Below are 24732 nucleotides of genomic sequence, written 5' to 3' on the forward strand. Positions count from 1 at the left end.
AGGAATCCAACTGAAGAAAGGGAGGAGGAAATATATGAGCAAGGGAGGTCAAGATCATGATGGAGAAATCTGCACAGACAGCTGAAGCAAGCTCGGGAGAACTGATGAACTTTAGACCGACAGCTGTGGAGTCTCCATAGAAGTGAACTAGGTCCCCTGCATCTGGGAGACAGTGGTGAAGCTTGGACTCTCTGAGGGGTCCCTGGCAGCAGGAACAGGGTCTATACCTGGTACACGAACTGGCTTGTTTGATCCCATTCCCTATGGTGGGATGCCATGCTCAGCCATAATGCAGTGGGGAGGGTTTTGGTCCTGTCCCAAGTTAATGTGCCAGACTTTGTTGACTCCCCATGGAAGCCCTTACCATTTTGGAGGAGTGGATGGGGGTTAGCAGGGGTAGGCGGGCAGGGGTGGGAGGGAAAACTGTGTTTGGAATGTAAAATGAAATAAAAAAATTAAAAATTAAAAACTCATACAGGCATCTAGGGATATATGTATGTAACAACGATCAATTTAATTTAAAAAGAGGTTATGGATTTGAAAGAGAGCGAGTAGTGGTTTATGAGAAGGTTTAGAGGGATGAAAGGGAAGAGAAAAATGTAATTATAACCTCAAAAAATAATTAAAAAAATATCTTCTAAAGGATCTCATGGGCTGGACCATAGGACCTGGGTTCATTTCCCAGCATCCACATGGTAGCTCACAACTACCAGTTACTCCAGGTCCAACACCAGTTGCCATCCAAATGCAGATGGGGAAATCTTATGATGCCCTACCCTTAGATGAATAGCTGCAAGCAATTAACACTGCCCATAGAGGGAGCATTCATTTCTCCAGGAATGAGCTCCCAACCCCAACTAGTTATCCAATATTAAGTCGTTGACCCTAAAAATATATACATACAATCAGCACTGAATTGATTCAGCAGGTTGTATTTATATATTTATTTTTATAAGTATATGCAACAACAGTGGTTAAAGAAAGGGAGGGTATGAATATAAGACAGAGTGGAAGGCATGTATAGGAGGGGTAGGAGGGAGGAGAGGGATGGGGAAATGATATTTTAGTATAATAAAAAAGAAAAAAACAAGCTGGTAGCTTCATCCTATGCTCTGGCATCTCATATATACAATTAGAATGTTCTGCCTTTTTAGGCCACCTGAGAAAGGCACTAGTTCATTAGAGAATGTCAGAAAAGTCACGTAGAGAAGACAGTGATTTTCCTTTTTCTTGCCTGGTATTTTAGAAGGCACACAACAGCACCTGTGCCACAGAGCTACAGGCCTACCTTAAAATTTAAGATATTTTCTGGTAGCAGTTCTGCAATGCTTACACAAAAGTTAACTCTGTTCTGTTTCAGCCTCCTGAGCGCTGGGCACTCTGCATCCAGTGAGACTTGAGTCAAACTTCTATCCATAACACCTAAAAAGGCAAATGTACCACCTTCCATGCCAAGAAAGACATAATTAATCACGCTATGTCCTGTGCAGCCCAGACAAGGCCTTTCAACACACTTTTGGTGTCAGTTAGGAGTAACTAAAACTTCATGTGCATACCACCACGTGCACCCATCCTAAGTACTCAAGTTATAAGACTGCTTATAAAGTAGACAAGATATATTCACAAATATATTCACTTCAGAGTTAGCAAGATGATTCAGAGCGCTAAAGCATTTGTTGCTCAGGACTAGCAACCTGAATTTGATGCCAATATCCTACATTGGAAGGGTAGAACTGACTCTCAAAATGTGTTCTCTGACACAGACATGGGCTGTGTCACACATGTGCTCAACTCACAGATGCATCACACACACACACACACACACACACACACAAAATGAAAAAATATGTTAACTTGAACAGCATCTTCAATAGTGAAAATATCAACAATTCCAATCCTTGTCTGCAAAAACAGATCCAAGAACATCACTAATTTCATCCCTCCAAAACCCTCTACTTTGGCTAGCTAGTGAGATGCCACAATAATAATGACAAGAAAGCATAAAGCCCCTCTCCTAAAATCAATGGAAATGTGTGCACATATTCTCCACAAGATGCATGGCAGAATGTTCATAGCATCATTATTCACAATAGCCTCAAACCATAAACTAGAGAAATGTCCATCAAAATAGAAAGGATAAATTGTGGTCTATCCACATAACGGAAAGCTACACGGCAATGAGAACGAAAAAAACAACTTCAACCACTTAAACCAATACACATGAATCCCACAGATATCATGTTGACACCAAAGACAGCACATGAGCCCATAAATGCAAAGTTTCAAAATAGTAGAAATCAATCTAAAGTGTGAAAAGACAGAATAGGAGTTATTTTTTATTGGGAGGAGCGACTGGAAAACTTGAGGATCTTAGGTTGCCTTTTCATCTGGAACACATAGGTTCATTTTGTAGAAGCCATTTAGTTTGTAAACTTGCAAAATACACACACCTTATTTTGGGCATATTAAACTCTACCAATATCTATCATACAGTACTAATACATGTTATAAATAACCATGTCATATTTTATTACATGTTTAGAGATATCAGCAGCCTACGTGTCTATCAAGGTGCAATTAACTAAGTAAACTCTGGGATATTTATTCAATTTAATTCTCTGCAGGTATGAAGGCAAAATGAAGTCACTATTCCTGTATACACTTGAAGAGATGACAACTAACAAGGCTGTAGAACAGTACAAGTTGTCTAAAACAATTCCTCACAATGAGCTGCCTGCCTCGGCATCCGTGAGTGCTGGAATTAAAGGCATGTGCCACCACCACCCAGCTGACAGTGAGATTTTTAAGGGCATTCTGCCTAACACTTTTTTATATCATGAAGAGTCTATTTACAAACATGAATTATGTTTGTACTAAGAAATAAAAGCATATAAAAATTTAAGAACAAAAAAATGTCCCAAGTTTGAGTTTCTTCTTGTCTCATTTGTGAGGACTGGGATTTTTGATGGATGGAGGAAATGATAATGGAATAAACATAGTGCCTTGCCTTCAGGGTTGCTAAGTGAACCCAAGGATAGAGGTCACATTGGTTGGTTGCTGGCAATCTTAACAATTGATTCAAATTAGCACTTGTTTGCTCCACATTCAAATCTAGTTGTGGTGTGGTCACCGCAAACAGGATTCCTGGCCACACAAAGAATGTGTCTACAAAATGGCAAAACAACTGGATTTCTTTGATTAAATGAACAAAACCATGTACTCAGAGGGAGGGAACAAAAATCAAAACAGCTACACCCAAAGTAACACAGTCAGATGGGTGGTTCACAAAATGCACCATTTCATTGAATCAACATGTTAGTAGTCTAACATGGACTCTGAGAAATCCAGTTTCAAATGAAATATTTCTAATAAGCCAAGAGGCCGTGAAAGACACATTTTATCCTTCATCAGCAAATGCTGAGTGCTCCTTGTGGATTTTTCATTGTGTTAAAGTCTGAAGATAAGACACTACTTTCATAATCATCAGTGATACTTTTCAGTTGCTCTTAATTTTAATCGATTGCACTGAATGATAATTCATATAGAAGATTAAAAACATTGGCTTGGGCAAGACTGATAGAAAGCATAGCCTTCCATATGAAGTAAAGGTTTAACAGACAGAACAGATTGTTCACAATACATTGCCTTTATGAATCTCAACTCTGGCTGCACATTATATTCAACAGAAACAAAAGTTCCAGAAATAGCACCTACTCATCAATACTTTTCCAAGCTCCTCTGGTTCCTGAAAATTACAATAACAGATAAAACCTGTGCTTGGTTTAATTAAATGAGAAATTGGATGGAATGAAACCAAGACAAAAATGTCTTCAAAAACTCACCAAATGGTTCTTAAATGTAATGAGTATTGAAGATCATTACTTCTAAATTATATTAGAAGTCAAGTGTATAAGAAGTGCTTTGTAGAGACTCAGTGCTACCCAACTATCCCTTTGTTCAGTTTTGCTAAATATTCAAGCATGTTTTAGTTTCATGTATTGTGCAAATTACCTAAAATGGGGTTATATTCTCTTAAGTTTATCATAATATGAAAGTATCATAAATATAAACTTTGATACACACAGCCTATAAAATGTTCTAGCCGATCCTACCTTAAACATGTTTTAAACATCGCTAGCTGAAGCCTACAGGTTCATTTTATTCCTGGGCCTGATTTTAAGGGTTTGACTTCTAGGGCTGTTCAGTGGTGGAACTCTTATACATCATGTTTGAAGCCCTAGGTTCCATCCCTAGCACCATGACAGGAAAAAAAAGAAGGAAAAGAAATGAAGGGAACTGGAGAGAAAGAACAGGGTAAAAAAGGAAAGGAATGGGGGGATAGTAGGGAAGTGGGTGAGGCGCAAAGAGGAGAGAAAAGGAGGGGGAGGGGAGGAAAACAAAAATGAGGACATGTTCACACATGGACTTTCTGATGTTTTTTATGGCCCAAGCACTTCCTGCCTTTCCTCCATTCCTGAAACTAAGTTAGATTAGAAGGATATGATCAAAGAGTGATTGCCCACTTGTTCTCATTAGCCACGGTATAAATCAAATCTCATGCTTCCTTTCGCTGTTCAAAGAGTGTTTATAGAGCAGAGAATGATTTAGGTCAAGCTCCTTTAGAGTTATCAGCATACTCTTACAGCTGTAGCATGGGAAAGCTCAAATGCTAATTTAGACATTTTAAAAAATGCTATTGACACCACAGTTCCAGTCCTTTAAATGAAGTTAAAAACCACAGGCATAGATCTACTTAATTCTATCTTAAAATAATTTATTTGCATATTTTTTTTCATTTAAAATTGTATAAGACTTTTTTTATTGTTTTCTTTTGTGTTTGCATGGATGAAGTGTGTGTCACAGTGCATGCCTGAGGTCAGAGGACAACTTGTGTAAGTTGCTTCTGCTTCCCAACATGTGGGTCATGGGGTCATCAGACTTGGCCAAGTGCCTTTATCTTATATCAGCAATCTCACCAGCCCCAATTCATTCATTTTAATTGATTCTTACTTTTTGCTGTTTATAACATTTAAAAATTAAAACTAATATTTTGTCAACTATTGACATATATAAATATGTCATAATGCATCTAATGGAATCTGATCACATTCATGTCTCACCGTTTCTTATATTCCTCCCATCCACACCAATCCCTAAACCCAACAATTTCTCTGTTTTTTCAACAGACTGAAGATTGGATGATTTTTATCTTCCAGGTAGTTTTTGAACTTTTAAGTCCCAGGTAAATTTCATTTAACTAATTCTTTACTTGCTTTTCCCCATTCATCTTTCTATTTGCTTTTAAACAATAGAGAATCTTTTATTTACTTTTTGACAATTTTATACATGGAAACTCTTGGTTCATTATTTTTTTAAAAGAAGGAAATCAGAATTTTGAAAATGAAGGTGGGAAGTGTGGAGTTCCGGGAACCCTGAGATATTGGTCTCTTTGTGATAACACAGGGGTCTAGGTCTCCAGCCAACTTCATACCACCCTATATCCAGCTCAGCTCATAGGCACCGTGGTGCTACAATTCTCTACTTAGAACAATTTGGTTCTTTTGGATATGTGACATGTCTGGAGACAGTTTTAGCTTGTCATATTTTGGTGGTGGGTACTGGGATAAGGTGGGGTGTTGCTACTGGTATGTAGGGAGAAGAGCCCAGGAATGCTGCTGAACGTACCACAGCAGATAATTGGTTAATCCCATATGTCAAGTATGCCAGAGATGGCCAGAGATCTGTTTTTCAAACATGTGTTATATGACTCCATATGAAATATTAAAAACAGGAAAATCCAAGAAGACGAAAAATCTGTAGAGACTGAAAATACATTGTTGTTTGGGGCTCAAGAGTGGAGGCAACTAAGAGTAACTGCCAATCACTATTTCCAGGTAATGAAAATGTTTGAAAATTAGATTATGTTGATAGTTAGAAACTGGGTCAGGATACTAAGGCTGCACATTTTGAGGTAAATTTCAAGGTATGAAAATCACATATGAATAAAACATTTTCAATCCTTTTTATATGTTTCATTTGATTTTATTTTTAAATAAACAGGAACTCATTTTATAGAGTAATATCTAGGTGACTTGAACAATAATCTCTAGCAAGAGATCTCATATGCTCCCCTATATTTAATATGAAAATCATTAACTGAGATCTTTACTTTTTGAATGTATATGCTACCACTTTGTCTAGGACCCCGAGATATGTGAAGTGTATATGATATATCATTTCCGTTCAAGAACAATGGAAGAAAACCCTATATACTAAAATATGAGTAATAATTTCCAACCTTTTGACTATTTTTCCTTTGTTTCATTGAATTTTCTCCCTTTCCTTCCCCTGCAATTACTTAAATTGTCACTCTTGAACAGGTCCTGATGGTGCAGCCTTTTAATCCTAGCACCAGCAAGGTAAAGACTGAGGAAAAGGTCTGAGGCTATCAAGAACTATGTATCAAGTTCCAGTCTAGCCGGTAGTATTACATAGTAAGGCCTCATCTCAAGAAAGGAAAGAAATAGTCACTCTTACTTTTGCAAAACATATTTAAGATTAAATATTATTAGAAACACCTTACTTAGGAATGCCCATTTTCTAGGCATTATAGCAAATGAGCAAAGGATTCACACAACTGGGCCAGGCACAATGGATCAATGACCCAAGCATAATTATGCCCTAGCCTGTCCTCTGCCAAAGAGCAAATTTCTTGCTTCCCTTGACAGTATAGAGACTACTGGCCAACGTGTGTGTATATTGGACAAAAGTAGGATAGCAAAATGAATTTTGGTGCATTCTGTTCAACAAACTTAAATAAAATAGCTTGTTTTTACATTACTGTGCTACCTCTGTTAACACAGGTATAATATTTTCACTCCTGACAATTACCAGCTAATTATAACCCAAACAACACACTGCCATCTGCATATAATTTCCTTCATTGAAAGTTGTTCCACCAGATACTTAGCAAATGCCTGCAGACTTCCAAATTACAAGCTATATGAATTCTTTCTGTGAATACTTATATTACTAAGGTATTATCTATATGTAATCAAAAAGGCCTTTCTCACTTTCAAAGTACTGTGCTTTTATCTGAACTTTTTATTCAACCTTCCGCCACGCCAAAGGAACATTAAATAAGCCTGGGCTCTAAGAAAGGGTTAGGCATCATCAATCCTGCTGAACATGAATAAAAAAACTCTGTGGCCCAAATATCTTATATTTCTCCTGGGTTTATTGAATTTACAGATTACCTTAAAAGATGAAATGAAATGCTGGCTACCCAGAAGTGTTCAGGAATGAGTTCCTTACATAACTACTGTTAGTATTTTGGCAAAACATCTGCACAAATTGAAATAAGAAGAAAGGGAGGGAAGAAGGGAGGAAGGGAAGAAGGGAAGAAGGGAGAAAGGGCTTTGGAGAAGGAGGTCTTTCCTAGTGAGTCAAGTATTTCACCTAAATTACTGCAGTCTTTGCCTATGAGGAATTCACACTAAACAACACAATTTTCTATATTTTCACAATATCATGAATAATTTTGACATTTTTACCAATCAACCATCTATCACCTACTTTCTATATGTTACTGAAAGTACCTCAAAGGAAGTATAAGACACAGTACATTTCAAGGGTTTCAATGGGTCAAGAGTAATCAGTGTCTATCAGAATCAATAAGTGGTGACATGCCAAAGTTTGGACTCTATATTTCAGAAAATATTCATCTTAGCAAATGGTATTTTCTAGTTTCTTAGAAAAATAATTTTTGAGAATTTCTTATATGAGTATATTGTATTTGGATCTTTTCCACCCAATCCCTCTTCCAACTCTGTGTTCCCCCAACCACATACTTTTGAGTTCGTGACTATATTAGTCCAGTATTTTCATGACTTTAGGGCTGACTCCTTAGGACTGGGCTTATGCTTTTTTAGACAGGAGAAAAAAGTACTGGTTTTCTTTCTTTAACAGTCATTGTCATTGTAGCTCTTCACTTAGGTGTGGAGTCTTGTGAAATTTTCCTCTATCCATATGGAAATTTCCTTATGAATGAATTCTACAACCAGATAATTTTCTTTTTTATTGTTTTTATTAAGCTATACATTTTTCTCCGCTCCCCTCCATTCTTCTCTGCTCCCCTTCTACCCTCCCCCAAGGTCCCCATGCTCCAAATTTACTCAGGAGATCTTGTCTTTTTCAACTTTTCATATACAGTAGATCCATGTATGCTTCTCTTAGGGTCCTCTTTGTATAACTAAATAATTAAAAAGCTAACTTTAGTTTTAATTACCCAAAAGTAGTTAGTCTTGGGATGGTTCTAGAATATTAGTCAATTCTGAGTCTGCTTTAAGAGAAGGCTTGAGAAATGAGGTACTATGTAGTTGATATGAAAGGGCCTCAGTATTCACTTTTCCAATGACCACTCTCATAAATCAAAAGTGACTGAGACTCAGGAAGTAAGCCAGAAGATAGAATTGCAAAGCAGTAATAGAAAATATCCTCCCTGAAGCCACCATCTCCATCAAATGCTATGAAAATTAATCTCTTGAGCAATTCTCACAGGTGATCCCAAATGCCATGAGCAGATCATGTTGTCTGAGAGTGTTCCTTTGCTTTAAGTTGATAAAAATCTCTAACTCACTTGGTCATATGGTTTCCCAACAAACCATAAATCAGAACCAGCAAATTTAAAGCGGGAAACTTGCTAGCATAACCATCCTGGGAATAGCAAAATGTGATGGGCTGCAAATCAAATGAAAGAATAACAACTACCAAAAACGACAAAAGAGCTATTTTAATTCAGAAGGGCATTTAAATTTACTCACTTATCACTTCCAAGGACAGTGTTTAGAAGTAGTAATAAATTCACACACTTTTTGTTCTCTATAATAACAAGAATAACCTGCAGTTCATATGTACTCGGCACAAATACATGCTCTTACAGGTATGTGAAATGAAACTAGGAAGAAATAGAGACATAGTTGGGATCCACATTGTTACACTTGTCTCAGAGATATCACATACAGGAAAATATCTTATGCTTAAAATTGTTTTAAATACTGATTTAAAATAACAAATAATCAACTTCAAAAAGAAAGAGAAACAGGATTACTCTGGAAATGTTATACACTCTATATAAAATAAACAAATTTACTTTTGTTAAGTTGTGTTTTCCAAAATCAACTTATGCAAAAACGAAATAAGTGGATTTAGGCAAAATTTTAATTGAAATTTGAATTTTTTTTCCTAAAACACTCAGTAATTTTGTGGATTTTGAGTTTATTATGCATATTTTTGGAGGAGAGTGTGATATTCAGAATTACATGATCATATCAAGCTAGTTAGCATTTTCTGAAAACTTGTTTCTAGTTCTATATTCATTTGCTGGAAATGACAAGATTTCATCTTTATTATAGGACAATAAAGCAAGATTGTGTACATATACACTTTATTTATCCATTCATCTGTTGATGAGCATCTATGCTGATTCTGTATCTTAGGTGCTGTAAACAGTACCACAGTAAACCTGGGAGTACAGATGTGCCTTTGAAGTAATGAATTCACGTTCTTTGAGTGTATACACAGATATGGATCTCTGGATCATGGTAAAGATCTATTTTTAGTGTTCTGATGGCTGAGTATTGAGAATTTATATCTTTGCCAAGGCGTGTAGCACTTTTTTTCTTTAAATGTTTGACAGCCTTTGTTACTTCTTATCTTTGTGAGAGTAGCCATTCTATCTTTGGTAAGATAATATCTTCTCATAATTTTGATTTGTATTTTCCTGATAGCTAATGACAGTGAGCATTTTCCATGCATTTACTTACCACTTGTATTCCTTCTTTTTGACAAATGTCTATGTAGATCATTTTTTCATTTTTAACTGGACTTGTGCATTTCTTTGGTGACAATTTCTTACTCCGTAGCCCAATTGTACTGAAACTTACTGGTAGACCAAGTTGTTTACAAACAGTGATGATTCTCCTGCCTCAACTCCTAGAATGCTGAGAATACAAGTATGAGCCACCACACATGGTTGTACTTGGTATTTTTAATAATTATATGAGTGGTAGCTAAATTAGTGGAGGAACTTCCAGATAAAAATCCATATTTTAATATCCAATAATTTAGGACATGACATAGAGGAATATACAGAAATAACTGTATCATTTCTATGGAACTGGCCATCACTGTCTGACCAACTGCTACCCACAGTGAATGCACAGTAATTGCTTTAGTCAGAAAATAAGTGTTATAATAAGAACACATCTGTGGATCACTGTGACCAAATCTATCACTTTTTCATTCTTGAAAGATAAAAAACAGTAATGAGATACACTGCATGTGGCTGTAAGGCCAAGAGTAATTCATCAATGTCTTTATTAATTAGGTCTTTCTTATTATCTACAATTTTGTGAAAGAAAATATGTTCCAAATCCTTTCAGGCATCCCAATACTTGTAATTAAATAAAATGAGTAGGAGATTGAATGAAAATATATGATCTACATTTCCTTACTCTATCATTTATAACTTCCTTCAGAGAGACTATGTCTTGCATCTGATATATATATATATATATATATGATTCAGCAATAAACATATTCATAAAAAAGTGAAAACCTTGAACATACTTTTAGAGTCATATTCTGTGTTCATTATGTGGTAAACATTTGGCTTATTATGTCCTTCCACTTACTACTCTGCCATTTTTCTCTTCCAAATTGAATGATCTACCTTTCATCATGATGTTCAGTTGTCTTTACTAATTTATTCTCAAAGATAAACTTTTACCTTAGCCCACCTTAGATCTTATGTATTATTTGTATCATTTAAACACTTACCATTTTCCAGGTAATAGGAATGGCATGGGCAACAAACAACTTTCAGTTTCCCTGTGTATGTCTCTCCTCTATGTTTTACACTAATTGTCTTAGGTAGATTGTATTATTGTATTCTTCCTACACATGAGGAAACTGTGACTCACATATCCAGGTAATTTCTCAATGTTCCCTCAGTCTGGGGTGAAGCAGGAGTCAAGATTAACATTGTCTAATTTCAATACTGTCATGAATACTATATATTACATACTCTTATGACTATTTGGAGGGTCTAGAAGTTATGCATATTTGTGGCTATAGAAAAATATGTATATGTGTGAAAGTTTAAAAACTGTAAGTATTTGAAAGGTCTAATTATAACACCAATTTATTGAACATCATTTAATACTGATACAAACCCCATTAGTCCCTGTCATTAGTTATAAATTTATATCTTAAATGATCATATTGTAGAATAAAGTAAAGCCAATCCATTCTTTATTAAGGCAGTGGAGTAAAATGCTCGTAAATTTAATAGCTAACTTGGTTAATACTGTTTAAGTAAAGGCAAGATTGGTGAAAACCCAGAGGCAATGCCACTAAAGGGACAGTTAATAAGCACTTAAAAAGAGATGTCAATTTCAGTTTTCAATATGAAAAACTGGACTTAGTAAATACTGGAAAAGTCTAGAGCAGTGGTTGTCATCCTTCCCTTGTGAAAAGGTCATCTGAATCGTGAAGGGGTAGCGACCCACAGGTTGAGAATCACTGGACTAGAAATGCCAACTGGCTCTGTAGTAGAACCAGGGCAATATCTCCTGTTACACATGTTTCTAAGTATTCAAGTATATTTCCAAGAACATTCTCTGGCATGTGATAAATATTTACTTTGTCCCTCAGGGAGTGCATTAGAATAAGCACTGTGACTGTAATAGTCTTGAGGTCACAGTAGTTTGCAGGACAGGTGGTTTTCTGGAAAGGGCCAAGAAAAAAGACATTGGTCTCTCCTTTCGGTGGACATCAGAGTGGTGATAAAGGACACAAGGGACAGAGAAAATATTTTTAATAGAAACAGAAAAAGAACATTGGAAACTGTAGAATTCTGAGAGAGCTTTGGATTTATTTATTTATCTATCTATCTATCTATTTATTTATTTATTTATTTTTACCAGAATGAGATATGAATCTATGCATCTTGATATGAAAAGTCTGGAGAACCTTAAGCGGTTTCTAAAAAAGGACAATGTTAACTGCTAGAACTGAGTAGTAGATGATGGAATAGAACTTCCTTAAAAATGAATTCAAATATTCAGCATATGCAGTCAACTCATTTGCTGACTTGAAGAAGTCTCCCAAACCTATTATTGCCTGTAATGAAAGACTATATGCACTAATCACAACATGCAACCGTAACAGTGCTCACAGCATCTAAAAAGTCATGATACAGGGATTTTTCAATAGACTCAGCACATTTTTCATTTTGAAACCTGATTGGCTGTTCTAGATGCTCTGGATGATATAAATTGGGGCTCAGAGTTGGAAGAAGTCAAAGGATCAAGCATCCCTGAGCTTCAGACAGAAACTCACTCAGAACACATTCAAAGGTATGTGGAGTTTATTCATAATTTACCATCTTAATTGTGGTCATTTTTTTCTCTGAATTTTATCTTTCGAAGGTGTGAATATATTGCACATTTCTATTACTTTGTGCCATCCACACCATATGTGGCTCTTTAGCTTTACCTAATGAAGTTATAATCTCTGATCATTGAAAAGGATTTTCAACTTTGTGGTACAGCAATGCATCATTTCTTTAAGTTTTAGGTCAAGGATTCCAAAGCTTTTAGAAAGCCATATTTCACACCAAAATGTTTATTTGCTTTTTTAAATTAGGATAGTGCTTTAACAGGCTATGACCTACTTCTTTATAAAGCTTTGTTTAATTATATCAAGTGTAAATGCTTTTTTAAATTAACTTAACCTCTGTTAAAAAATAGATTTAGAAGGTAGAAAATCTCAACGTACTTTTCATAGCCAGCACCATTACATTCATATCAAACATGAACTTCATGGTGTTGTCATAAAACAATGTACATTTTATGGGATGGCCAGTTCTTGTTTCATGTCTCAATGACATTAATATGTAGAATTCCACTGTTGACAAGCAAAAAGATGATGTTACTGACTGAAGACAGAATTTTTTAGGTAGAATTCACTTAGAACCATTAAAGAAGCAGCAAATGGTAGCACTCTGCCCTCCCTTTGGTTTAACCATATCTTTTGATTCCCACCTGGAACTCAAAGGTGTTATGGGAGATTGTTGCATAAAATTCTACAGATGGTGACATCTGGACCTAAACCAACTCTTCCATTAATCTCAAAATTTTCTCAAATAATTAGTTTATGTTTTTAACAGTAGCACTGTTCAAGTGGGTGAGCTGTAGCCAACAAGAACATTTTTATGTCTTCTTACAAAAGTATAAAATTACATTCACTTTGATTATCTCCCCAACTTTTCTATTTGATCCGGTTCTTTTAATCATTATTTATAGATCATTTACCTCCTATGAATCTATAGGCTGAATATATACAGAAAAATGCTGTACAAAATCATTTTAGTAGATAACTTGTGTTCCTATAACTTTTTAGCTTAACTGAAAGGCCTCTTTAGCATTATTGTGAAACAGAAGCAATGATATGGGTTCAAAATGAGAATCACAAATGAATGAAGTGCTTTATCAAGAAGGACCCCATCTGTTTTATTAGCAATACACTAATGTGGACTATATAAATGTATGAAACATAATTATGTTTATTCCTATAAAAATACATTTTAAATGGCTGGTGTTGATTTACATTTCAGAACCATCAAGAAATGGGGACCTGGATCTTGTTTGCCTGCCTCCTGGGAGCAGCTTTTGCTATGCCCGTGAGTAAAATACCCCTGCTACTGATTGTATCCAATTTCACAAGCTTGGAAATATGAATCTGCCCCCATGGTTGGTGAATTTCAGGGTTTCATACAGCACAAGATCTAATATCCCCAAGTGTCTAAGTGTTGAAGAAACCCTTAAGGAACTTTTAAAAAAGAAAATCATGAAAGTCTCCGCCACAGATTGTGACTCAGTACAGCTGAAATGGGGCCAGGCACTCAACACTTTAACAAGCATTTTACCCTCAAAGAACTCTGCCATAACAATTAACTTGTAAACACCACTGCCCGTCTCTACAAGGAGTCATCTTACTTGAAGGAATCCTTGAAAGGCTTCCAGAGAAAGTGTTTACTCAACCTTAGGCAAATGTGACATCCAAACAATCTCTAAGACTCAATTCCTCACAAGTTTTAAATTTTCTTCTTGCCTTAAGGAGGTAACATTTCTATATTTGATACTTTCACTTGTACCACCTCACTGTTCCCCAAGGACCTCCCACTTTGGTGCATTGATTTACTCCTTAAGTAGGACTTGACCTTAGCACATTTATGGAATACTGCCTATGCCAAATGCATAGATACCAAGCAATTATAGTATAAGGTCTGTACATTACTGTTCAAATGTACCAAAGACCAGGAAGTCTAGCCCACTCTCCAGACACAGGTACATAATGGCAGAAAGCTAAGAACATACACTAGCAAAGATTTTTGGTGGTATAAAGAATATTCGATACTACAGAAGCCAATAAGCTTGTATACCTGCCTCTCTTCTCTCACACAAAAGACCAAGATTTTGTGCTTCTGTGTTCTTTAAATCCTGCATTTTGATGATTCCTCGTTCTCTGAGAAACTGACATTTATAAATTCACCCCCTTTAATACTCCAGTCTCAGAGAGCTTATATCAAGATAAAATAGGGAAGACAGTTACCTAACTAATGCTCATTTGCATTCAGATGAGAGTGGATAAATTGGGCTGCAAAACACAAGCATTTTGGAAGAGTAGATTTGAACTGACCTTTCAGTAGCTTTGTGTCTGAGGGAGATTTTCTGCTTTATGCTCACACCTTTCTGTCTTCTGCCCCCACCACCAACCACAACTCCCTAGTCAGTTGACCCCACTTTGGGAAGCACAGACAGTTCTGGTTTAGAAAATTGTTCAGGTTGCTTTTTATTTGGAACTTCTAAATTTCTGTCATAAATCATTTATAAAATAATAAAAACGGTTGGCCTTGATCTTCAATACATTAATTATTTTATTGTTCAGGGGATGGATTTAGGACATTTATATTTTATTACTCTCATCTTGTTCTCACATTGAACACTATTGTTAGGGTGTTATTTATTTACTTTGCATGTTAATTACTAGGAATCCCTTTGATACTTCAACAATTAACCAGCTGACCTTTAAAGGGACCCTTGCTGAAACAATTCCTTGCTTGTTGCTATTTTTAAGTGGTGTAATAGAAATACACTTCTTTTCCTAACACAGAGGGAGTTTGATCAACAAGTAAATGGGTGGCTGGAAAGGGGTAGGATTCTTTGATGGTTGATGAGCTTAATTCAAAGATTCCTGAAGGAAAAATGTGTGGTGCCTTCTGCTTACAGGTCTCCCACTAAAAGACTATGACCCCTGGGAAAGTCATTTAGCTAATCAGAGCCTCTTTAAAATGAGAAGGCTTCTCCACCACAGTATACATGCTCAGGCTAGAAGTAGACCTCAAATACATTCTGTACTATATATATATATATATATATATATATATATATATATATATATATATATATATATACTTTTTTTAAAAAAAATAAAGCTTTAGACAACCTTAATATGAACAATTAATATTGACTTTCTTTCTTTCTCTTCCTCTTTCTCCTTTTTCTTTGTTTCTCCCCCCTTTTTTCTTTCAATCTGCCCTCTTCCCTTTCTAAAAAAGCTACCACCTCATCCCGGGAGCCCTGGTTATATCAACTTAAGCTATGAGGTAATTTTTCTATTTACTAATTTTGACCATTGTTTGAGTTAACGATGTCCTGAGATCTGTAAAGAGTGGTGTATTGATTCTTCATTCAAGATGTTTCTCAAACGGTCACACTTTTTCAGTTCCCACCAGCAGCTTTAAGCCCCGACTGATGGCCTCAAATCTGCATTTCCCAGCACCCTTCCACCTGGTCACTCTGACTCAGCCTCTACTTTTAAACCTAGTTTTAAATGTATCCACCATGAACTACCACTCAGGAAGGCTCCATGATAGGGCAGAAACTGAACTCGGCTTCAACAGTCTTGTTCTATGCCAGCCTATAAAATTCGAGGAGTAAGTAAGATGTTAAAATCTTTTCTAGCTGGAAAAGAATTGCTGATTCAAGGACATCCACATGCCGTGTGCATTTCTCATGGGCTCTACTAAGCGGTCAATGAGAAGTGGTTTCAAAGACTCTCTTCAGAGTGACGGAAAGCAGACGAGTTCTAAAAACAGGGTTTGGGGGTTTCCTCAAAGGCATGCAAATTCTATAACCTTGGGAAGATATATTTTTCCCCATGGAACTTTGGTTTCTTCATCTAGAGAAGGGAGACAATGATAACTACATTTCAGAAATATGATTTGGAGAATAGTAAAGGGCATGGAAAGAGCTATGCCACTCATAACTTGGGTGAGGTTAATAATTTTTTGTTGTATTGATTAAATGATGTGCCATACAAGAGAGTTATGAATCTGAGTCTAACTAATAAGGCAATACTGTCTAGAGAGGGATGAAATCCTTTATTTATCTCACAGGTTCAGATAAAGATATGAATCTGTTTACTCATAAACTGAAGAAAATTGCTAGTAGGAATCTGAGGCAAATTTTACTGTTTTATCTTGAAATGTTGATATATTTCATCAAGAAATCTATGCCTTAAGGATGAAAGGCAAGGCTTCCACCTTCTTTCTCCATTGTGATATCAAATAAGAAAGAATCAAATGAATATTATATCATATTGCTGGGTCATAAATTTTTAATTGTTTGTTTTGCTCTTTCAATGAAGAGCAGGAACTGTGGAATTAAATCGAATTACTACTTTTGTAACTTCAGCTAAGTGAATGAACCTACCTGAGTTTTCATAACATTACCTATAAAAGTGAGGGTGATACCTGCCTCAGATCATGTGAGAAAACATGAAAAGTGGATGGGATGGATATAACACAGTACCTGACACATAGGAAACATCCAACAAATGTTTACCTTCTTCTTTCTTTTGTAGAAGTCACATTCTCAGGCTATCAATACTGACAGGACTGCATTAGTGAGTCTATATTTCATACTGCATTAGTGAGTTTAGTATTTAGTTCTTATGTAGTTAAACGTAATCAAATGCATTCTAATGTCTCTTTCTCTTAAGGTGCTTACCCCTTTGAAGTGGTACCAGAGCATGATAAGGCAGCCGGTATGTAAACATTTTGTTCTTCATTCCCTTTAGAGAATACGCATGCATTTTAATTCCCTTTTTAACTGAAATATCATGTCTACTCCATCTACAAACACTAATGGGAATTTTAGTTTGTAAAAGGTCATATCTGTGTACACTGTTAGAAATTCTTGCAAAGGAAAAAATGACTAAAATATTCATAAGGTCATAATAACAAACACTACTGCTACTTCTCCAGTTAGAAATCAACTGAGCCAATGGTAAACCTGACTCTTTGTTTTTCACCAGTATCCTTCCTATGGTTACGAACCCATGGGTGGATGGCTGCACCACCAAATCATCCCTGTGCTGTCTCAACAGCATCCCCCGAGTCACACCCTTCAGCCTCATCACCACCTCCCAGTGGTGCCAGCTCAACAGCCAGTGGCCCCCCAGCAACCAATGATGCCAGTTCCTGGCCACCACTCCATGACTCCAACCCAACACCATCAGCCAAACATCCCTCCATCTGCCCAGCAGCCCTTCCAGCAGCCCTTCCAGCCCCAAGCCATCCCACCCCAGTCTCATCAGCCCATGCAGCCCCAGTCACCTCTGCACCCCATGCAGCCCCTGGCACCACAGCCACCTCTGCCTCCACTGTTCTCCATGCAGCCCCTGTCCCCCATTCTTCCTGAGCTGCCTCTGGAAGCTTGGCCAGCGACAGACAAGACCAAGCGGGAAGAAGTGGTGAGTATACCTTGAAGCCAGAAAAAGACAAATCCTAGGAAAGCGATTGCACAGAATTGGCCCCAGAGTTCTGAGTTTCAAAACAAATCATACCCCAGAGTTGCAGACACTATAGGTCTTTGCTTCTGTTAGTCCAAGCATACACTGTATCTTTTTCCTTCTTTTTCACAAATGATTTGTTGACATGTCTTGGTAATTAACACCGTGGATTTTGTGGTAAATTTAAATTCTAATCATTGAATTATCACCAGAATATGCATTACTGAATGTAACCATTTAAGAGTAACAGAACAGGTCAATATCATTTTTCTAGCATTTGACTAGTTTGAATAGGCTTAAACTACAGGAAGGATACAAAAGGAGTAATTTTTGAGAAGGAAGAGAACAAATATTTGAACAAGCTGCAAGAAGTAGATGGGAACTATCTTTCAGGACATACAGGAAAATTGCCTGTCTAAAGTGATCATTCAACTTGAAAGTGGCTAAATTAGTGAGACTATTAGGTTCTTCTTCAGTACTAGGACTCCACAGACTGAGTGTTTGACAAGAGGTTGTCACAATTTAGCATTAAATGCAACCGTGTTACAGAAAGCTCCTACAAACAAGTGAGAATAGTTAATGAAATGATCCTTATGCACACAATATTGGTTATATACATGAAATGATGTGATTATACTATGCACATGGATTCAAATGTGCTAAATGCTATTAATGATTTGCTACTAAGAATCAAAGAGAAGTGAGGCAGGAGTGACCTAGATTCTAGTCCTAGCTTTTCAATCAAAAAAAGAAAGTTGTGGTAGGGTACCAAGTTACTTCTATTTTGGGGGTGATTCCCTTCTTTAAAACAGGGAAAGGAAAAAACAGATAACTTTTAACTCTAAATATTATTGCCACAGTTTCCTTATAAAAATACTGACATGCATGTCTTCACAATTGTAAGCCTGTTTATGAAATGAGATAGAACTCTTAGAAATTGACTAGAATTGAATAACCTGGTAGCTATCGTGATTATCCTAGATTAAGGTACATGTTCTCTGTTTGCATGCAAAGGGGGTTTATTTGTGTCTTTATTAATGATTAACACTGTGGATGTGATCATGAGTTTTTATCTTGCCCAAACTGTTTGTGGAAAGGTGACTTTGGGGAGGTAGTATGAACTTTTTAAACTCAGTACTTTCCTGTTTAAAATTAGAGAAAAAATAATGATGATTGCCTAGAGTTGCCTTATGGAAAATGAAATAAAGTAAAGAGATTATAGCAGGCAACACTTGATGCAAAATGGCAGCTACTATTATATCATTAAATAATATGTCTTAGAGGCTTGAACATAAGGAACTTCTATTTAGTAGCAAGATGAGGAACTTCAGAAATTACAGAATCAAACTCAATGATTGTACATTGTTTTACAAAACTGAAGCCATGACTTATTATTGTAAATAGTATTCACTAGGACTGTTTGTAAAATATGTTAATTGTTCTTTTGCTATATTTTTTCAGGATTAAAAAATTCAGAAAATGAGAGAACCGAAGTGGATACTTCGGTTGTTTTTAGGAATAACTCAAGAACACAATGATTTGTGCCTACAATCACTTAGTAAATTCTGTAACTAAAAATAAGTATCATTAGCAGATAATAAAATGTTTTAAAAATCATTCATGTCTTTGTGTTGAATTAAATTTAAAATTTCCTATCACTTGAGAGAACTTATAAGTGACTATTTGTGAATAATGTAGGGACTGGTCATTTACTTTTACAAACTGACCATTTATCAGGCAAATAATGACTATATGTCTCCTTGGAGAACCTTTATAGTATCTCAAATCTTTTCTTAAAATAGAAATTTGTACATCATTAACAATAGCTGAGAAAGCTAAAGAAATTTCAGCATGGATAGTCATTGAACCTGAACCAAATGAAAGCCAGTTTAGAAGAAAAATTCTTTACATTGAAAAAGAAAAACTTTAAGAAATGCTTATATTCTAAATAAGTTAGGACTTGGAACTCTAGCTTTATTCTTCACACTACATTAGTAATCAAAATTTTATCTTTTGAACTCATTTTACAGAAAAAGATATTTTCAGTGAAATTATGTTATATGTAGAGTAATTCACTGAATTTGAAATTATTAAAATAATCATTTTGCCTAAGAAAAATTTAGTAATGGAGCTTCAAACAGAGAATTGCAGTGATTTTATACACAAGTCATTTCTTTCACTTCATAATCTTTAAGCTGATGAAGTCTACCGCATGGTCTTCAAAACGTTAACAGATGCATAAAATGGACTTAAAAGAAGTTTTCTTTCCCACTCATATTTATATTTGAATCATTTTTTCCTCTTACACCCACACAAAATTGTAAACAGTCTTTGCAGGGTTTATATTACACAGCATCCACAGTAACTTTATTCCAGTACCTTCATGATTTAAGGTCCCTTAATCATTTTCTGGAATGTATAAACATAGCTTTACTGGGAAGGTATCAATATGCAGACAAATAAGTTGATTTTTAAAAAAACTGAAATGCAATAAGAAAGGTAAGAAAACATTTAATTAGCCTAGGCCACTTTTAATCAATTGACTAAATATTTCTCAAGCACTCACTAGTTTAGGTACTATACTATATGTAATAGTAAAAATAGTAATTCCCTATCCTTACAGTTCTATGAAAGGGATGAAATAAGATAGCTAATCAACAGAAAAGGATGCCCAAATGGCGTTAATCCTATGGCAGAAATACAGTCAAAATTCTATGGCACATAGCAGTCACAATTAGAAGCTGTTCATCAGCTTGCTTGCAACTCATTCCTCATTGGCAGAGCTGGAACTGATCCCACATATGGCCTTCCATCTGCTCGTGAGAGCGACGTGTCCTCTCTACTGCCCAGGGAGAGAAGGTCCATTCATTTACACCAACTATGGCATCAGTTACCATGGCTTAATACTGCTTGTCTCTTATTAGTTGAGGGAAAGGTTGTAGTGAACCATGAACATAAATGAGAACAGAGGACAAGTTTCCTGGGAAGAAAGAACTCTTAGGGATTAGGAATCCTTTTCTTAAAGGATGTATAGATACACTCCAGGAAAAAAAAAGGGTGTTGTTCTTTTGATCATTTGTCTGAAATTGTGATTCATGGAGCTGTGTCTGCTGTCTTTTGATCAAAAGTTGGAAGTAGAAAAATGAAATCTCCTGAGGATATTGGTGGCACCAATGTGTCCTGAAATTACCCATCCCTGGGACCACCTACAGCAATATGTTTTGATATTTCAATGAGAAGCATGAGCCAAGGAGCTTAAACAGAATTACCATTTTTCTAGCTGTGTTATATAAATTGACTCTAACTCTTCATGACTATCTCTAAAAGATGAGGGTGATTGTACTTGCCCAGACCATGGACAACAACTTGCAGAATGTGCAGGACTGTTAGTAACATAATACTTGATATAGGAGCACTGGACATGTATTTAGCTTCTTTCTTTTGTAGAAGTCACATTCTCAGGCTATCAATACTGACAGGACTGCATTAGTGAGTATATATTTCATACTGTATTAGTGAGTTTAGTATTTAGTTTATATGAAACTAAATTAAAACAACTGCATTCTAATGTCTCCTTCTCTTAAGGTGTATAACCCTATGAAGTGGTACCAGGGCATGTCAAGGCATCCGGTATGTAGACATTTTGTTTCTTATTACTTTAAGTTAACAGGCATGCATTTTAAATCTCTTCTTTCATTCAAATATGTCCACTCAAATGTGTACATTTAGTGCTAGCATTTATGAAATACTGTTGGAGTTGAAATGGCTTCAAATGGCATGGAGGTCATAGGCACATTACAATGTTTATAAAATAAATTTTTAAAACTTGAGGTTTTACAATAATTTTTCATATTAAATAGCATCCTAATTTCAATAAAAGCCTAATCTATTGCTCACATGTACCTCACAAATGTTACTTTTGGGTGCCTATGTATTTTTTTCCTTGAATGTTTTATGATATGGGGTTTGTGCCATATTGAAGAGTTCAGTTTCAATAAATAATGGCTATTATTAGTAAAATGCTCATAGTTCACATATTCAAAAATATGTTTAAGAGCAAATACTGAGGATAGATATTTTAAAAAATCTGTAAGTAATTATTATTTATTAAAGAATGTAATGCCTGCCATACTACCCAAATCAACATGTAGATACATAGAATTACAATGCAATGTGATGTTTCAAGCTTCACACACATAGACAGAGAGAGAGAGAGAGAGAGATAACTGGTAATTACATTTTATACCTGTACCATTCAACACATTAGTCATATTGGGACATTTATTTATAAATGAATTCAAAAGGAATAAAATTTAAAACTTAGTTTCTGCCATATTTTATATTTTTTAAATGTTCAGCACCCAAACTGGACAAAAGACTCCCATATTGGGCAACACAGTTCTAAGACACTGCTAATAGAACTGAGAATTTTATCAGTGTTCCTCTACACAATACTCTCTGAGGCAGAAGCAGCTTATTTATTAATTCCAAGATTGAGACAAAAGATGACACAAAACAGATTGACTGGTTAAAACTGAAGTTGTTCCTAAGAGGCTATTTCCTAAGCAGGTCAGAGATAATAATCTTAAAAGAGGGTTTTCTAAGAACTGGGAAATCTGTTTCTTTCTTTTGTCAAGTAATTATACACTACAACGGTTTCTCCTCTAGTTCCCTTTCAAAACAGACAAATCTGGAATTGAAATAAATTCATTTCCCTGATTGTAATAGAATTGTTTTGACACTAAAGGAATGGTCTCAGACCTTGAGCCAGCCACATCTGGACTGGAGGTAGGTTAGGTCGGCCCTGGACCTAGAGCTTCACTGGGAAGAGGTGAAAGTTTGAGCTGATGAAAAAGTGAAACTAAGAAAATTATTTTGCTCAATTTTAATGGAGACTTATTGACTGTAAACGACAGAAAAACTGTACTCTCTTCTGTTTTATGATTCAGAAATTGCAGTGTTATTAGGGCATATACATGTGTGTACATACACAAGTCCATTAGATTGACCTATAGTAAAAGGACACATGTGAAGACATGTACCATTTGAGCAACTTGAAATCTTAAATAGGCCTACTCTCCATTCCAAAAACGTAAAGAATATACAGTGATGGCATTAAATAAAATTCAAGAAAAATATTTCAAGTTTCTCATTTTTTTTCAAGAAACACATTTACAACTCCTTTCCTAACTCCATACAAAATGAAACTATAGACTCCCCTCCCTGCGCCCCCCCACACCTGATGTTTGCTCCTTGGTAGCAAATGATAGCAGGAAATGCCAAGAATGAACTTGCGCACCAAATGTAAAAAGTTATGTGAAATAAAAATAATTGTGTTGGTTTTTAAAGTAATAAACGTTCTACTTTTCTTAACAGCTTAACATGGAAACCGCAACAGAAAAATGATTTCAACCAGTCTCCTACCTTTCCAGAACATAATGGCATGTAGTAGTGTTCAATATTGCTTTAATAAAATTCTCATCGGCTTATATTTGTTGTGAAGTTCTTGCTACTTGTAGTTTTCCTTTGGGGTGATAGGTTTGTTAATCCTATCCCACCCCCTTTAGTTTAGAAAAACAATAAAATGTAGGTAGCTTTATCAGTAGGGGCCTTTGGCTGAAATTTAATTATTCAAAATACTTTATGGGAAAAGTTCACAAGAGATTCATATGAAGCACCTGACATTTATAAAAGATATATAATAATTGGAAATTGTGGGATGGAAGAGGTGAGGGGTAAAGAACATGGTAACAACAGTCACTTTGGCCCCCAAACATTTACCACAGTAAATAATAACTGGCTCCTTTATTTACAAAATCAAAATCAATAAATCCCCCTTATACATATCCCTGTCCTTTAAAGGAAAAGAGAAAGGAAATGAGAGAATGGAGAGAGAAGGAGAGGGAAGAAAACACCACAGGGTTAAGTATTAATCTTTCCTTATGAGCCAAAAATATCTCAAACAATATTCAATTCCTTCACCATAAAACATCCAAATCCTGTATTTGAGTGTGGAATTTGGGTGCTCTGAGGCCAGTCAAGTGTCTACACAACTTCAAAGATGCTTCCCTGCGTTGTGAGTATGGTTCCTGGTATTCAGACTTTACAAACAGAGCTTCAGGTTCATAATCATGACCATAGCTGTGGAAAGTTTTACAAATCTCTCATCCTCTCTGTATCTCAATTTCCTCATCTATAAAATGTAGTGATATTATTCTTTGAGTCGTTCTTAAAATTGAAAATAGATTCTTCTATTGGTTAGATTCTACCCAATAGTGGAGAAAGTGCCTTAATTGCCCTTTCCCTGTAATCAGATTGATGACTACCTTAACTGTCATCATAGACCCTTCATCCAGCAACTGATGGAAGCAGATGCAGAGATCCACAGCTAAGCAGGGGGCTGAGTTCCCTGAGTCCAGTCAAAGAGAGAGAGGAGCAATAATATGAGCCAAGGAGTCAAGAACATGATAGGGATACCCACAGACACAGCTGACCCGAGCTAGTGGGAGCTCACTGACCCTAGACTGACAGCTGGGGAGCCTGCATAGCACTGAGCTAGGCCCTCTGAATGTGAGTGACAGTTTTGTGGCTTGGGCAGTTTATGGGGTCACTGGCCATGGAACCAGTATTTATCCCTAGCTCATGAACTGGCTTTTTGGAGCCCATTCCCTGTGGAAGGACACCTAGCTCAGTCTAGATACAGAGGAAAGGCCTTGATCTTGCCTCAATGTGATATGACAGACTTTGTTGACTCCCCTTGGGAAGCCTCACCTCTCTGAGGAATGGATGAGGAGTGGGGTGGGGAGATATTGG

General features: G+C 36.1%; 2 protein-coding genes across 6 annotated transcripts in view; one reads left to right on the top strand and one right to left on the bottom strand.

The window, feature by feature from the left end:
• The window catches only part of Arhgap6 (Rho GTPase activating protein 6), a 501238-nt gene that overhangs the window by 109962 nt on the left and 366544 nt on the right, over positions 1-24732 (bottom strand). The window lies entirely within an intron of this gene.
• Amelx (amelogenin X-linked) lies at positions 12361-23389 on the top strand. 3 transcript variants are annotated; one of them, XM_085685070.2, is made up of 7 exons: positions 12361-12419; positions 13679-13744; positions 15683-15730; positions 17128-17172; positions 17806-17880; positions 21505-21549; positions 23296-23389. In XM_085685070.2, exons 2-7 carry the CDS (start codon positions 13691-13693, stop codon positions 23323-23325), a joined length of 297 nt encoding a protein of 98 aa, XP_085541196.1. In that variant the 5' UTR covers positions 12361-12419; positions 13679-13690; the 3' UTR covers positions 23326-23389. The 3 variants fall into 3 exon arrangements, with proteins under 3 accessions (XP_085541196.1, XP_048302212.1, XP_087758765.1); XM_048446255.2 differs by lacking the exons at positions 21505-21549; positions 23296-23389 and adding an exon at positions 19381-19536 and having other exon boundaries at positions 17443-17880; XM_087902639.1 differs by lacking the exons at positions 12361-12419; positions 13679-13744; positions 15683-15730; positions 21505-21549; positions 23296-23389 and adding exons at positions 16317-16397; positions 19381-19536 and having other exon boundaries at positions 17443-17880.

The sequence above is a fragment of the Myodes glareolus genome, chromosome X, assembly GCF_982192425.1.
Source record: "Myodes glareolus chromosome X, mMyoGla1.1, whole genome shotgun sequence".
NCBI lineage: Eukaryota > Metazoa > Chordata > Mammalia > Rodentia > Cricetidae > Myodes > Myodes glareolus.

What these genes read in the sequence shown, in the direction of transcription:
- Amelx (XM_048446255.2), top strand. Translation starts at nt 13,691, where the DNA reads ATGGGGACCTGGATCTTGTTTGCCTGCCTCCTGGGAGCAGCTTTTGCT. An exon ending in ATATCAACTTAAGCTATGAG is followed by an intron (nt 15,731 to 17,127) that starts GTAATTTTTCTA and finishes CTTTCTCTTAAG; the next exon opens with GTGCTTACCCCTTTGAAGTG. An exon ending in AGAGCATGATAAGGCAGCCG is followed by an intron (nt 17,173 to 17,442) that starts GTATGTAAACAT and finishes GTTTTTCACCAG; the next exon opens with TATCCTTCCTATGGTTACGA.